This window comes from Dermacentor silvarum, chromosome 11 (assembly GCF_013339745.2).
Source record: "Dermacentor silvarum isolate Dsil-2018 chromosome 11, BIME_Dsil_1.4, whole genome shotgun sequence".
Taxonomy (NCBI): domain Eukaryota; kingdom Metazoa; phylum Arthropoda; class Arachnida; order Ixodida; family Ixodidae; genus Dermacentor; species Dermacentor silvarum.
In genome coordinates, this window is record NC_051164.1 from 20897385 (window position 1) to 20913945 (window position 16561).

At 46.9% G+C, this 16561-nt stretch overlaps 1 protein-coding gene across 3 annotated transcripts in view; it reads left to right on the forward strand.

Moving 5' to 3' along the window:
- LOC119433272 (rho GTPase-activating protein 45-like) overlaps positions 1–16561 on the forward strand; it is a 248965-nt gene that overhangs the window by 166308 nt on the left and 66096 nt on the right. For all 3 annotated transcript variants that reach the window (XM_049658783.1, XM_049658782.1, XM_049658781.1), the window contains 3 exons: positions 6880–7002; positions 11531–11738; positions 14730–14964. In XM_049658783.1, the coding sequence (XP_049514740.1) occupies positions 6880–7002; positions 11531–11738; positions 14730–14964 (566 nt within the window). The remainder of the gene's footprint in view (positions 1–6879; positions 7003–11530; positions 11739–14729; positions 14965–16561) is intronic.

Genomic DNA, 16561 nt, shown 5'->3' on the forward strand with positions numbered 1-16561 from the left:
CGCCCTGATGCGCCGTTTCGTCCAATCATCGTCGCCCCAGGGCACCCCGCAGGCATGCTCACCGGTGCGATTGGCCGATTTTGCCATAAGCGTCGTATACTTGTTACTTCGCATAATACGAAGTAATTATTACATCGAAGGCGTCGCCGAATAGGAACCTTTTTTTACCGCAGAACAACCGGGAGTTATACGTCTATGCGACCAGCGGCCACGGCGCACTGCTTGCACCCACTGCCAAAACATAGTACGCCACAAACATAAAACAAAAACATGCACGAAATAATACATGGTATCACGCAACCTCACCTACATTAGCTGCAGCTGTGATATTTGAAGTAGTTAATCCGCACAAAAAGTGACACAGAACGAAAACAACTGCGCTGCAAAACGCGCGGAGTGATACTTCTGCAGCCGCACTACTTTCGTAGCTTCCGCTGCGTTGCCTTCTAAGTATGAAACGGGGCATACTAAGTTTAATGATGCGCTGATATCCTTGTCGCCTGGTTTGTTAATATGAAAACTCTGAATAATTTATGTGGTGGTTTTCTCACTGAAACGATTCTGGTTGGCACCCGCATATTTTGCCATGTTTGTCGAAGTGACCTGCAGCCTCCCCTCTTGCTTCTTTAATTCTTCTCATTTATTTTCGCTAAGGGCCCTCAACTGGGCCTCAAATAATAAGGAAGGCGAGCGTTCCGAGCGAACTGCCAACAGTCATAAAAAGAAGCCAAAGGAAAAATAATAGTAATTACAATAATATATAAAAAACAGACTTTAAGCAGAAGAAGCAAAATGTTCTAGCTCGGAAAGCCTATCTAGAGAGCTCGATCAATGCGCTGTTCTTACGCACCCAAAAAGTAACACCACAATACGCGTGTTCGGAAACGCCGTGATGCCGAAGAACTAACAGCGATGAAAAGAAACTAATCAAGACAACAACCAACAATGAGTGTGAAAAGAACGAAGAAACCGGTAAAAATAACGGCCAAGTCCGGAAGACTGGAGTGCCCATATCGTGCGCAATGCATAAAAAAAAACGAAAAAAAGGAAGTCGGCATATTTCGGAAACGAGCTACTATCAGAGCAGGAAGACTGACACTGACGAAATGAAAAAGAAGGCATTCAAGGCGAGAACGAAGCTGAACAGAGCGAAAAAAGTATTCGGGATAAGAGCAAAATCAGCATAATTGAAGAGATCAATTACTGCATAACGCATACAAAAAAAATGTTTTACAATTAAGTAAGAGAGAGAGAGAGAGCAATAGCAAAATAAACCTTATTAGGAGAAGTCACCTCTGCGAAAGCCAGAAAAGAAGACAATCAAAAAGAAGCGGAACTTCCTACTGCGACGACAGTATTCGACGATAATTAGCTCCACTCGGAAATCGATAATACACGAGGCGAAATATGTCGCGCCTTTTTTTTCTTTTTTTTTTTTTTTTGCCCTCGCTATAGAGTTCTTTCTTGCCTCAGTGACTCCAAGTCCAGTGTATCCTGTGTAAACAGTGCGCTATTCAGAGAGATCCGGCATACCACAACAACGAAAGTGTTCAGTGTTTTTTGGGTGTTCTTTTATTATCATTGCATTATGCTTGCTATGCCACGACGAGTAGCTGGTGTCACATAAAAGCGCCAGCATTTACTTTAATATTTTGCAATTTAAAAAAATAATAAAAACGACGCGCTGCGACGGCTCAGTGGCTGTGTAACGCTCTGGTGCTGAACACGAGTCGATCGTGGATTAGATTTGCTGGCCGTGGCGGCCCTACACAAAAAGAAGGTTGATTGCAAAACTCTCGTGTACTTAGGAATAGGTGTACACGTGATCAGAAATAATCTGAATCTCTCTATCTATTCTCCCATAGCCCCCAATGTTGCTTTGGTGCGTTAAAGTCCATGATATCAGTCGAGTTGAGATCGCAATCGGTGAAACACGGGACCTGCCTGCTTTTTTTTCATTGCCTCGGTTTTCCTTTTATGGGTGTTGAAGGACTCATCTTCGAAGGCACCCGTACCCTAAAACAGGGTGCCAAAATTGTCCCTCTAAAGCAACTTTTTGAAACGTATGCAATGTGCGACACCCTGCGAAAATAGAGCATGGCCTGGCGTTGATTTCCATTCGCGTTTCCTGGTGCTAGTTTTCATCCCTCTTTTTTTTTTAATTTTAGCCTCCGCTGGCTTATTTGCTGCATGCCAGAAACGGGGAAAACAAGTCTAACCTACAGTTTTCAGAGTCTCCACCTGCGCATGGAAAAAAGCTACGCCGCATCTGGTGGTGGGAGGATTTTTCAACGCGTGCCATACTTTACCCTCTCCCGGCGTTGTGGCCAGGAAGCGATCACCACAGAGGCCTTTTACGAGCCTCACTCGCCTCCTGCTCTCGCTGTGGGATTTCGCCCGTCAAGCAGTTACCCGCCGCGGTGGTTTAGTGGCTATTATTATGTTGCACTGCTATGAGCTCGAGGTCGCGGGATCGAATCCCGGTCGCGGCGGCCGCATTTCGATGGGGGCGAAATGCGGAAACGCCCGTGTACCGTTCGTTGGGTGCTGGCTAAAGAACCCCAGGTGGTCAAACTTAATCCGGAGTCCCCCACTACTGCGTGCCTCTTAATCAAATCGTGGGTGTGGCACGTAATATCCCAGAACTGAACTGAACTGAAAATTTGAACCAGCTAGAAATCCTTGCAGCGGCATAATTTTAACCCTTCCTCCCATGAGCATTCCGCTTCCCCTTCCCCCAGTGCAATGTAGCAAACCAGAATCTTTTCGGGTTAACCTCCCTGCCTTTCCCACCACGTTTCTCTCGCTCTCTCCCCTAACATAGACTAGCGTGCCATCAGCTTGCATGGTGAAGTTTTTTTTTGTTATGTTTTGTAGTTGCACAGTTTAATAAAAAATTATGCTTACGTCGTTATCTGTGTGCGTGGCGGTTTTGAAAGAAAAGTTCAAGATTGTCCCAAGTTATGTAGTCGACCACAATTTCAACTGTATTTGTTTTCCATTTCATGTGAAGTACAGAACCGGAAAACTTCAGTGTGTTCTGGTGTAGTCCCGGTTCACGCAATAATAGGCGCTTCTGTGTTTCCGTTTACAGCGAAGCTGTTTATGGCTAGGCTTCCGTGCATTTTTCATGTACACGCGAAAAAACTCGCACCGCCCTCTCTTTGTCGTCGTTCCAACCGCTTGCGTGCCTAGCATCCTGCTGTACTCCCTGGGCGGCGGCACCGTCGAGACGTCACGCGTTTCTCCTGTCCGCCGGTGGGCGGTTCCGTCGCGCGTTTATTTAAATAAACCCATAAAGACAAGTTGCCGTGTGTGTGTGTGTGTGTGTGTGTGTGTGTGTGTGTGTGTGTGTGTGTGTGTGTGTGTGTGTGTGTGTGTGTGTGTGTGTGTGTGTGTGTGTGTGTGTGTGTGTGTGTGTGTGTGTGTGCGCGCGCGCCTTCCGTCGCGATAACCGCTGCCGCCGCCGCTTAAGACAAAAGTCGCAGTTTCGCAGGAAAGGCGACGCATCGATTGCAATAGCAAATTAGCAGAGTGCCATACGAAGTAAGGATAGTATTTTTATCGGCCTTATCGGCTTGTAAACATTCGCTTGCTAACTAAATTAAGAAGCATAGTGTGAGCGCGCACAGCAAAAACCATGAACACATCGCACTCGACGACCGCGGACACTCGCTGTCAAAACGCTGGCGTGAGGAAACGTGGCGGCCGCAGCGAGCAAAAGTAATCTTCGTGCAGTGCAGACTTGTACATGTTACAAAAAAGATTTAACTGATTATAATTACAATTACTTCTTTAAAAATTGCAATTGATTACGATTACTAATTACTGCCCCACGAATGTAATTGAGCAGCCACTAAAAATTAATCGATTATTTTGACCTTGCTTTCCTCCGTGCTTTTATTAATATTGCACAGATACCGTAATAGCTGGCCTGGCTCTTTCAATGCTTCCTCTGCAGCCCTTCATGCGTTGTTTGTCTTCACTAAGTATTCCTTTTGAAAGCTTTATTCGGTAATCTTCCCTCGTTTTCTTGTGTACACATCTGGGCAGCGACACTCAAAACTCGCTCAATGTGCGCGTTGTAGAGAAGAGCTGTGTAGTAACGTACGCACACCTTTCTCAAACAAGTGTGGTTACTTAGTGCCGCAATGCTCGAGTCTGGGTTTTCTACAGCACATGCGGCTTCATTGATGCGGAAGCTACAGGAAGGCGTTCACCGCAGGGCCAGTGAAAAAATTAAAAATCGTATTATGTTATTGCCTGGCATCAACGTCCGGAGTGGTCATCGCTGTCGAGCCATTTCAATTTGTCGGCCGACATCCGGTTGACCCCCTCTCGGCGCCCTTCACTCATTAGCCATTGAGACTTAAATGACGCCAGCAAACGTTCACGTTCCTTCAAAAGGTGTCCAAGTCTGCAACGTAATTTAATATAATGCTGCATATTATTCAGCCCTAGAAAAACTGTTCGTGTGTTACAATTACAAAAACTGGTGTACTGCATGAATCACGTAATATCAAACAGGTAGGAACATATGAGTTTACCAGCCAAGAACTTCTGTCTACATCAGAGAAATAATAGACTGCACTAAGTGAACATGACTTGAGCAGCCGCTCTTATGACCTACGAAGGCCGCCTTTGTAAGTGCTTCCGGAAGAGAGGGAGCGAAATTTATTATATGAAAAAAGCTCATAGGTCGTACTTCCAAGAGAAGTGTGCCTGCCATGCTCAGGTGATGCAGGCGTAGCTGCAGGACTCTAATTGTGGGAAGAATGTAGCCCACACACGCGTACATGTTTCCATCCCTTCGGACTGTGTAGTTCCCGCCAAATTCGAGTTCTTAAAGCTGCGTCGCCTGTCAGAGCTTATTCCGTCAAAAATGTAACTGGCTACATGTAATCGGTTACTGAAAAATGAAATTGAATTACAGGGAGCGTTACCGAGTAAACAACGTAATTGTTAAATTACAAAATTACCAATAACATAATTGATTACAAGTGATCAATTACATGTAATTCGTTGCGTACAAGTCTGGTGCAGTCTGTCGCTTCAACGCAAACTGAGCGTCGATAACACACAGTAGACCCGCCGTGGTCGCTTAGGCTATGATGTTGGGCTGCTAAGCACGAAGTCGCAGGATCGAATCCCGGCTACGGCGGCCGCATTTCGATGGGGGCGAAATGCGAAAACATCCGTGTACTTTGATTTAGGTGCACTTTAAAGAACCCGAGGTAGTCCAGATTATTCCCACTACGGCCTTCCCCGTAATCAGATCGTGGTTTTGGCAGCTTGAACCCCATAATTTAATTTTTCGTTAACACACAGCACGCACAAAGCTACGAGCCGCGGGCGCACCTAGACTGTGCCACCAACGCAGATCATTCTCAAGATACGGCCGCGCGACCGCGCGCAGCCGTCACATACGCAGTTGCACCCCCCCCCCCCCCCCTTTCTCCCTGTGCCTTGCAACGTACGTTGGGTGCCTCGCGCGCGGCGGAAGACGGCGCACTTCCTGCCCGCTTTCTTCCCTTTCGCGCGGGCGACATTGAGCAGCGATCGCCGGCTCGCCCTCACACGCTTTCACTCGCACATACAGCATACGGCGCGCGGCGACCATTTTGTCGCCCTTGGACTTTATACGGAACCTCACGGTGACGACGACGGCAGAAATGCGCCTACAGTGTCCATATAATTGCTGTCGTAGTAATAAAATGTGTTCGTACCTTTGATCAAAATTCTGTGTCACCTCTGTGTCGTGTGCTTAACAGCTTCGCTGGTCGTCCACCTTCACACTGTGGAATGGCTGATGACTTTTTTGCGTTTCAGCTTCGATATTCTGATGCAATCGGAGAACTACCGGTATAATTCACGTAAAATAGATCCAAGTTTTGGCGTTACAGACGCACAACTAATCATTTCTTTTCAGTCCCACGAAAATCGCCGTTCCGTTAGCGTTTTATGTGTGTTCCGTAAATACGGCTATGCCTGCCGCCTTTCCCCTTCTTCTGGAACGGCCGCAGCGCTTGTCGCGAAGACTTCGAAATGATTTAAGCTTTAAACGTATCTTTGGGAAAACTCTTGCCTCTAACTCATCTGCTTTTTCACGGGTCATTTCAATTTGGAGTGATCTCCCGGATGCCATAGTAACCATTACTGATTGCGATCTTTTTCTCTAACGTTTACATGTACATTGTGCTTCTTGCTGATGTACAGTGTTCCGTTTTTTTGTTGTTTTCTTTTTTGGGGGGGAGGGGGGGGGGGGGGATGGGCAAAGGGGCTTGCTTGTTTGCGGTTGTTTTGTTTAATACGTGAACATTCCGTCTCTTTTTGTCTTCAAGTGCTGTGTAAGTTGTGTTATAGTTGTGGCGCTGTATTTTTCTCCATTAGCGTAAATATTTCTTCCATTTCTAAGTTTCTGTCACCTCCTTTCTGAAGAGTAAGCAGGCGTTGTGCCCCTTCGGGTGGCAGTTGCCAGCCTGCTCCTCGCTTTCCCTTTCCTGTCAAGTGTATATATAAATGTGTTCAAATCAAATAATAATAATAATAATAATAATTATATATATATATTATTATTATTATTATTATTATTATTATTATTATTATTATTATTATTATTATTATTATTATTATTATTATTATTATTATTATTATTATTATTATTATTATTATTATTATATAAGAAGACGAAGAAGAAGCAGCAGAAACATTTTTGAGGTTATTCTAATTTCCTCGCTGATTGTTTTTCTTTTTCCTTTTTTTATGTTATGTTCCTCTCTTCCTGAACTTCCGTATAGGGGCATAACTGCAAGGTATAATAAATAAACAAAAAACAACCAATAAATAAATAAACTATCTCGTTTCTTTTGTGCTGCGCAGACCCTTCAGCCCGAGGATCCGGGTCCGTCGGCTCCACGTGGCGCGGGCCAGTCGAGGTCCCCTGCGGGCGACCAGGGCGGCGGGCGTGCAGCCATGGGACCCTCGGCACCCGAAGCTCGCCAGGTGGGACTCTTTGCCTCGCCCACAGAAGCAGCGTCCGACCACGAGGATGCGAATTAGATATTTACGGTGCATTCGACTGGTCGTTTTCGAGTTTACTTTCGAGTGTTCCATAGAGCCCTCTCGCGGTGCGATTTACATTTCGGCTTGTCGAAGTCGAGCGCTCGAGGCACAGGTTCATTCGGAGCTCTCGAAGATGTTCCCACCTTTCAATCTGAGAGCGCGACCGAGATCCAGCAGGTACTCGATCGCGTGATGTCACTGCGATTGGGAGCAGCTAGCGCACGTTCTGCTGTGGCAGACTTTCTCTGGCTCGGATCTCGAAAGGGCTCCGCATCGCGGCAAACCGAGTTGGTGTGGGGAGCGAATGCGCATCGGGAAGTACCACATCCCATCAAACCAGTCGAATGCGCATCGGGAAGTTATCGGGAAGTTTTATGGGATGTGGTACTGCGTGGGATCGAAACCAAAACTTTGCTAGAGTTCTGATGGGCCTTCTTATAGTTCTTTTTTGTTTGAGTTATTTCGTGCGCCCGGTGAATAGCTACCTCTAACTTTGAGTCCCTCATTTCTAAAGCTCCGCAATACAGAGCTTTATATGAGTGTGTCCAAGTGTTGGGGGACGCAAACTGCCGGGCGTGCAAAAAGAAAGCACAGCGAGCACGAAACAACGAAGGGCCCACAGGGGAGTCCACGTTACCCTAACGCTTGGGTGTGGCTGGGGTACCCTGTTCTAAAACTCTCTAATGTGCCGCAGCGGCCTTTGCGAGAGTATAACTGCGGGAGCGGGTGTCTATGGGAGTGAGTGAGTGAGTGAGTGAGTGAGTGAGTGAGTGAGTGAGTGAGTGAGTGAGTGAGTGAGTGAGTGAGTGAGTGAGTGAGTGAGTGAGTGAGTGAGTGAGTGAGTGAGTGAGTGAGTGAGTGAGTGAGTGAGTGAGTGAGTCAGTGAGTGAGTGCAGTGGAGTGAGTGAGTGAGTGAGTGAGTGGAGTGAGTGAGTGAGTGAGTGAGTGAGTGAGTGAGTGAGTGAGTGAGTGAGTGAGTGGAGTGAGTGAGTGAGTGGAGTGAGTGAGTGAGTCAGTGAGTCAGTGGAGTGAGTGAGTGAGTCAGTGAGTCAGTGAGTGAGTGAGTGAGTGAGTCAGTGAGTGAGTGAGTGAGTGAGTGGAGTGAGTCAGTGGAGTGAGTGAGTGAGTGAGTCAGTGAGTGAGTGAGTCAGTGGAGTGAGTGAGTGAGTGAGTGGAGTGAGTGAGTGAGTGAGTGAGTGAGTGGAGTGAGTGAGTCAGTGAGTCAGTGGAGTGAGTGAGTGAGTCAGTGAGTGAGTGAGTGAGTGAGTGAGTGAGTGAGTGAGTGAGTGAGTGGAGTGAGTGAGTCAGTGAGTCAGTGGAGTGAGTGAGTGAGTGAGTGAGTGAGTGAGTGAGTGAGTGAGTGAGTGAGTGAGTGGAGTGAGTCAGTGAGTGAGTCAGTGGATGAGTGAGTGAGTGAAGTTGCACCGACACGCAAGGAGGTAGACCGTAAAATGATAGACCGTAAATCGTCCCTTGGTCAGTTGTCATGCTTGCTGCGCTAAAGGCAACGATTATACCATCAATAATAAATAAATAAAGAGACAAAATGGCTGGCTGATCTCTGACAGTGGTCATGGTACCCAACTTGCTTCTTGAGCGAACCACAGTTCGAAGGCAGCGGCCCGTCCTGCGTGTTCGTCCTTTTTGTTTTCACCTTTTGCGGTAGAACAAGGGTGTTCGTCACGGGTTTCGGTGCGTATCAAAGTTGAGCGTTTCTGCAAGTCTGTGCTTGCAATGAGGCTACCGCTTTAGCATGTTCGTGCGGATTACATTCGCACGAACCTTACAGTGCCCGCCGTGGTGGCTGTAGTGGCTGTGGCGTTGCGCCCGTAAGCACGATCGAGGTCGTGGGTTCGATTACTGGTCTCGGCGGTCGCATTTCTACGGGGGACGAAATGCAAGAACGCTTGTGTACCATGTATTAGGTGGGCGTTTTCAAAGAAAACTGAAAAGAGAAATTATTTCAGCTGTGTTAGTAAATTCACCTTCTAAAATACAAAACAAACAAACAAAAAAAAAAACGCCATCGCGAGAGAACGCTCGCTAAGCCAGAAAAGATTAACTGATCAGCAGTCGAGATAAGTAAGAGACGATTAGAGCGTTGGTGGAAGAAAAGCAGAGAAGAGATTGATAGAACCGAAGTCATTGCAAGTGTAGGTAATGGTACAGTACACTGATAGGTATTTTAAATGCGAAAGTTAAGATCTAGATCAGATAGCCAGAAGGCTAGATGGCGATAGATGTAGTAAAACCTTAATAAATCAAGCAGGCTGAGGGACTATTTGTCCCCGCCCCGTTTCAAAGGGGGATTTATATAACCATAATCTTGATCATTATCATCATCGTCATCAAGGCGCAAACGTGTGGCGACGCCGCCTGTGAGTTACCGCACCAGCTCGCGGTGACGTCATGCATTTCAATGGCGTTTCCTCAGGATTAGATAAAATCTTGTCGGTAATATGGAATATATTGTATTCTAAAAGAACTAAAGACTGAAGCTAAACAGTCTTTAAAACTATTTACTGCCACAACAGCCAGCCCAAACGGGAAAACAAGGAAAATTGGAAATGCATGACGTCAAACTGACGTACCGGCCATGGGAGGGCTAGAAATTTGAGAAACATAAATTCCATACCTTCATTTTTCTATTCTAATAATTAACCTATTGTAAAATCAACGAAATGATAGTTTTTGAATTTAAATCGATTTAGCGTTCACCTTTACTGTTTTTATTAAGGAACCTCAGGTGGTAATGGCTTATGCGAAGACACTGGCTTAACTGGGAAGCTTTAACCTGTTTACGTTAACACAATTGTCGTTGTCTCATTTGCACGTGCCATGATCGTGTATTTTTGCGCTTTTCTTTGCCTCCTTTCCCGTCCTCCTCTTCCTATACCGCCTTTCTCTTCCCGACCCCCTTTCCCATGAAGAGTATAGCATGCAGGCGCCTAGACATACGCCGGCAGAATTCTCTGCATTCCAACAAATACCTTTCACTATCTCTCTCTCTCGGTACCGCCCACTGTGGCGTCCCTCATCAGCCACCCTGCAATCTCGGGACGTTATACAACCTAATTTTCTTTTAAAGCGAAGACAATAAATGGCCCATCATCGTCTGGTACGTTGTCAGGGGTAATACAGAAGATAGTAAATGGTATAACGACGTTAATAGTACTAATTATGGGTGAATAATGTGAATTAAAGCTAATTAGTTTCAAGTGAATTAAATTTATAATAAGTTAGAGAAAGGTGACCTGAGGAGGAGTAAAGTGAATTAAGGTGAAGTAAAGTGAATGAAAGGGGTCAGAATCAAGAAAGGGGTCAGGCAAAGAAACACAATCTCTCCAATGCTATTCACTGCATTCTTGGAAGACATATTCAAGCTCTTGGACTGGGGTTGTTTAGGAGTGAGGACCAACGGCGAATATCTCAGTAGCCTTGGATTTGCAGATGACATTGTCCTATTCAGCAACATTGGGGACGAATTACAACAAATAATGGAGGACCTTAACCGAGAATGTGTAACAGTAGGGTTGAAGGTTACTATGCAGAAAACAAAGACGTTCAATAGACTGGCAAGGGAACAAGAATTCAGATTCGCCAGCCAGCCTCTAGAGTCTGTAAAGGAGTTCGTTTATCTAGGTCAATTACTCACAGGGGACCATGATCACGAGAACGAAATTTACAGAAGAGTAAAATTGGGTTGGAATGCATACGGCAGGCATTGCCAAATCCTGCCTTACCCCTTTCGCTTACCCATGTCGTTGAAAAGAAAAGTGTACAAGCATTGCATTCTACCGGTGCTAACATTTGGGGCAGAAACTTGGAGGTTAACAAAGAAGCTCGAGAACAAATTAAGGACCGCACAAAGAGCGATGGAACGTAAAATGGTAGGCCTAACGGTAAGAGACAGGAAGAGAGCGGTGTGGATCAGAGAGCAAACGGGGATAGCCGATATTCTAGTTGACATTAAGAGGAAGAAATGGAGCTGGGCAGGCCATGTAATGCGTAGGATGGATAACCGGTGTACCATTACAGTTACAAAATGGATACCACGAGAAGGGAAGCGCAGTCGAGGACGGCAGATAATATAGGTGGAGTGATGAAGTTAGGAAATTCGCACGCGCAAGTTTGAATACGCTAGCGCAAGACAGGGGTAATTGTGGATCGCAGGGAGAAGCCTTCGTCCTGCAGTGACCATAAATATAGGCTGATGATGATGACGATGATGATGAAAGTGATTGAAACTGAAATAAAGGAGGATTAAGGTTGGTACAGATTAGCGCTAGATGGATTAAGGTAGAGTTGTGAAGGTCACGTGACAATGTATGACGTCGCGTATCACGGATGTAACCAATTAATTGGAGAAGTCGAAAAATGCCTTTGCATTCAAATCACTTATAAGGTTACTTAAGTGGGTGTCACTTCTTGATCGGGTTGTGCCTTCGTTCGGGGTGCGTGCCCGCAGTCGGCGACCAGCCTGGCCAGCAGCGCGAGCAGCGCCAGCAGCAACGACAGCAGCGGGGCCCGAGACGAGGGCCGCCACGGGGGCGGGTCTTCGGCCTCGACGGGGGCCATGGTGCAGCGAGAGGACATCCTGGTGCTCACGCACGACGTGCGCGCCTTCAAGGAGGCCCTGGGGAGGCTCAGGAAGGCCTTCGCGCCAGAGGCACACGGTGGGCATATATTCAATTCAATTCAATTCAAGTTTATTACATACTTAAAAGGTTCGCATATATGAGCCGTATATGGCAAACCATGTGGTAAAATGAAATTTTAAGGAATTGTTTAGGCTTGAACGGTGGGTATACGAGTATGCGTGCCGTGTATACAGTGGAATCTCCTTGATACAATCTTCACGGGAACGGAAAATAAAGCGTATCATCCAACGTATTATCCAACCAATTCGCATTATCAGGAAAAGAAAAAGAAACGTATTATCCGGAAAACGTATTATGCAAAATCGTATCAACGTACCTTGGGGAAAATAAAATTTTTAAAAAACGTTTAGACTCGAATAACATAAAGGAGGTGTGCAGTGCTCACGGAATGAAACGCGGCAGGTAGAATTTATCAGAACTTTGCGATATATGCAAGTACTGGAGAGTACCATGTCATGTCGCTAGTAATCTGGTTGCCAAAGGTGACGCGCCAAAGTTACGTCATGTCATACGAACTGCGCAGACGGTGGAAACGCAAGCATGCGCCTTAGTTAGCCCTAAATTGACGCGTTTCATTCCGTGAGCATACACTTACAACAACAATAAGATGTCAATTTCCATTTGAAACGGGGCGGCGGCCTGTGCCACCACACCCCAGCACATGTACCATTTCGGTGCATGCTCAACTTTACTATCGTTATACACGTTTTAATTCCAGCGCCATGCTGTCGACAATAAAACCATGATTGCATGGTTATATACCATTTTTCTTATTCGACATCACTATGGTTTTTATCTGGCCATGCGCGCCACCAATATTGCAAACGTGTCCATGGCGGCCGCATTCCGTTGGGACCGGAGGAGCCCCAGGTCGTCAAAATTAATCCGGTGCTCTTTATCTTCGGTGTGCTTCAAAATCAGATCGCGGTTTTGGCACGTAAGACCCCGCAATTTAATATAATTGTGCTATTGCAAACGCTTCTTGCTTACGTTTGTTGTGCCAACGTCTACCCTCTTATTGCCATCTTTAAACCGTATCGCTTGATGGAGATTGATCGCATTTTTATGCATTTTTGGATGTATATCCACACCATGATTGCATGGTTAAAGGATATGTACAGGATATGTACAATTGTCTTCGCCGTAGTTCGGCGTCTACGCATAGAGATCACATACTTGGGTAAACATATTTTTATAACTCGGCGTTTTTACACAGCCTAAGTCAGTGGGGAGCATTTAACAAAAATATATGTCCCAAGATTGGCCGAATTTCAACAAGTTTCAGTTAGCGACGTCAAAAGGATACTTCTGTCTAATATCACACGGATTTACGGCACTTAGTCTGTACGTAATGTTATAGCAGTGTTTTGGTCCTGACAAGGAGCACTGCTATAACGCAGGAGCAAATTACGACTAAGTGCCGTAAATGCATATGATATTAGAAGGAAGCACCCTCTGGGCGTTGCTAACTGAAACTTGTTGAAATGCGGCCAATCTTGTCATATATATATATATATATATATATATATATATATATATATATATATATATCATGCTCCTCATCGAGTTATGGTGGTGTATTGCAGTGCAGATCAACACTGCCGAAGGGGCAGTGTCCGAAATTTGTGGACATGTGCCTCACAAAGAAGTGCACTGCCCCTCAACTTATCGTAGGAAATTTCCTTCTTGATCTTCTTCTCTACTTTATGTATTTTACCACTGTTGCCTTATATTCCATCTTCTCTAGCCACAGCTTCCCTGCTCTAACCAATGCTCCAATCACTTCCCGGCACCATGTAGCACCGAGTGCAGGGCAGTGTCCCCTCTCCGCTGCAAAGCGTTCAGCGTAGTGCAATATCTGATGGCCAAAGTATTGCAATCGTTTAGAGCGCATGCAGCCCTCGAAACTGGCAGATCTGATTCTGTTACTCCGAGGAAGCGGTCGCTGGGAGCTGGATTTGGACACAACCTATAGCGCTCCTCGACAACTCCTATGACGAGGGGTGGCTCGAGAAATCTATATCTGTCTTTGAAACGGTATCTGTTTCTTGGTGAAGAGTTAGAGGTTTATAAAATTCGTACTCCCGTTTTCCTGAAACTTGGACGCACTCGATCTAAATTCTGCTTCGTACATTCGGTAGAATTCCGCTTGTTACAATTATATGGACACTCAAAGCGTATTTCTGCCGTCGCCGTGAGGTTCCGTATGACGTCAACGGCGATGAAATCGTCGCCGCGCGCCGTATGCTGTATGTGCTATGCAAAAGCGCGCGAGGGACGCGCGCTTTCACGGGGAGCGTACGCACGACGAAGAGCAAACGCGCGGTCTGCGCCGTGCTCCCTGAAGGGCTGCAGAATTAAGCGTCTCTTTCCTCCTTTACAATCACCATATATATAGAGCAAACGCTACTTCTTCCGTTGCGCGAAAGGCCGTGGGGGGACGGGAGCGTGGGAGGGGAGGCGACGTTAAGCTGCGGCACCAAATGCGTAATTATATAAAAACGTTGCGAGGCGAGAAGGGGGTAAAGACTTCCGACGCTGCTCGACAAGTGTCCCGTTCTGATCTCGTCGAAAACCTCCGAGCCGCCCCCAGAGGCAGCGGCAACAGTCACCAACGCCGCGCGCATTTCTGCGAACGCGGGCAAAACGCCGACGGCGTCGACAATAGTTGTGCGCGTTGCTTGGGCTGCTTGCTGCACGCCCAAGTTTATACAGCTGATAAAACTACTATTCTTACTCCGTATAGCTCTCTACAATTTTGCTATCGCAATTGACGCTTCGCCTTTAGGGTGAAACTGCGACATTTTTTTCTTCTAAACGCAACAAATGTCATTCAAATCGGTCCAGCGGTCGTCTCACAAAAGTACTGCTGCGTGTCCCGTGTATTTGAGTAGTTAAGTTAAGAGTTAGCCCCGAGCTAAAGCTTCCCTCTTAACGTCGCGTCGACGAGTCCGAGCGTACAGATGTTTGAAATGCGCCCTATCATCGTGCCCCCCTGTAATGCAGAGAAGCAGCGCCGCGAGACGCGCCTGGTGGCGGCCCACGAGCGGCTGGGCCAGGTGCTGCGCATCCTGCGCTCCATCCTGGAGAAGTACCCGCCCATCCAGTCGGCCGAGCTGCTGGTCGCCGCCTCGGCGCTCATCCAGCGGGTCAAGGGACACGACTACGGGCCCGGGGGATCGTCCTCGTCGCAGGCCTGCTTCGAGGCCGTCGACCACCTCGCCCTGGCATTCAGCAGCAGGTAATGTGTGCAGAGAGAGAAAACAACATTTGAACGGTCTCAGCCGAGCGCCACTCCAGCTCGCGTATTTCACGCGCTGAGGCACGACTGCAGAGAACTACGTTGGCTTCGCATTTTACAGTGACGAGGGGAGTTCCACAACGAATTTCGTGAGGTGCCGGCGGTGGCATGACTCGGTATCAAATGCCAATCAACGAGCAGTCAGCAACGCAGCCCGCGTCCAGGGCATCGGTGAGAACGCGAAGCCGGACGCGGCCGTCGGTACAGCCGGTGGAACATGCAGGAACACGCGCCGTTGTGTAACAGAGAGTAAAGAAGTAAGCTCGGGTTTATAAGTGCAGAATAAAAGGCTCGGGCATGGTAAGCGAATCGCACGGCATACGGTGGAGCGTTCGCGAAGTATTCGGTACATATTTCGAGCAGTGACGAAACGCAACTCTTAGCACTTCCGAAGGGTGGTGCGCTTCAGAACTCCCTTACGAAATCGACTGGCCTCAGTGACCGACCGTCGGCGTGATGAACAACCGCACAGTGTTCGCATTACTAGTGCCTTTCTTCCTCCCTCCCTCCCTCGCTCCCTCCTTTTTCTTTTCATCCCTTTTAACTCTCTTCTCCCTGCGTAGGGTAGCAAACCGGACGCGCGCCTGGGTGACCTTGCCGTCTGTCTTGCTATTAAACCTCATGAATGATTGAAATAGTCAGTTTGTGTACGCCGTTCGCTACGGCGAAATTACATTAGGTTAAACGTCATTCGCATAGCCTTCGTGTGCTCTAAGAGCCACCACGTTAGGAGCCAGGAATGAAAAAAATAATAATGTCAACCGCCCGAATGGAGGACCAAGCTACAAAGTAAATACGGGTTTCTCAGCAAGGAAGCATCGCAGTTGACGAAAAAAATTAGTCCTCCTCCGGTGTTCGAACCTGGGACCAACGCCTTTCCCTGACGGCCCCCTCTGTAGCGTCGGGCTGTACTGATGGGTAGATGACAATTTTCCACTTCACGAAGCACAACTGATTTGCCGCAGATTTATTGAAGCAACTGATTGCACGCCGCAAAAGTGATGTTCCATGCTAAGAACAAGGGTGATCTGCGTCTCTGCGCACGGTGCAGGTGTAAATTCTGGCTATAGGCTAAGTTAAGTGGGATACCGATGCATGTCACGGCTATTCCAGCTCACCCGTGGGAAAGTTATAAAGAATTTGGAAGAACGCAACCAGGTCAAAAGCCGGTCTGTTATCATTAGCGGCAGACTGCGCTGCCGCACTATAGATACCAATAAATGTTTCTGATGATGATGATTCCGCTGCCAGATTTAGAACGGCATGTTCGATTCCATACCGTGGCCCTATCGCATTACAGGGCAAAAAGAAAAGAAGGAAAAAAAAACTCGTGCGCGTCCAACGCACACGTAGGAATCTATGCGAAGCGAACTTCAAGCAAAGTGGTTAATTAAACGCTCTACAGCTAACGGAGATGCGTACAATTTGGGCGATGGCAGACACATGCAAAGTAGAACGCGTATTCCAGTAACAAATCGGTGTGCTTTTTAGATATCTGTGAGCCGATATTATATGTACAGCTTGTATATAGGTAGTT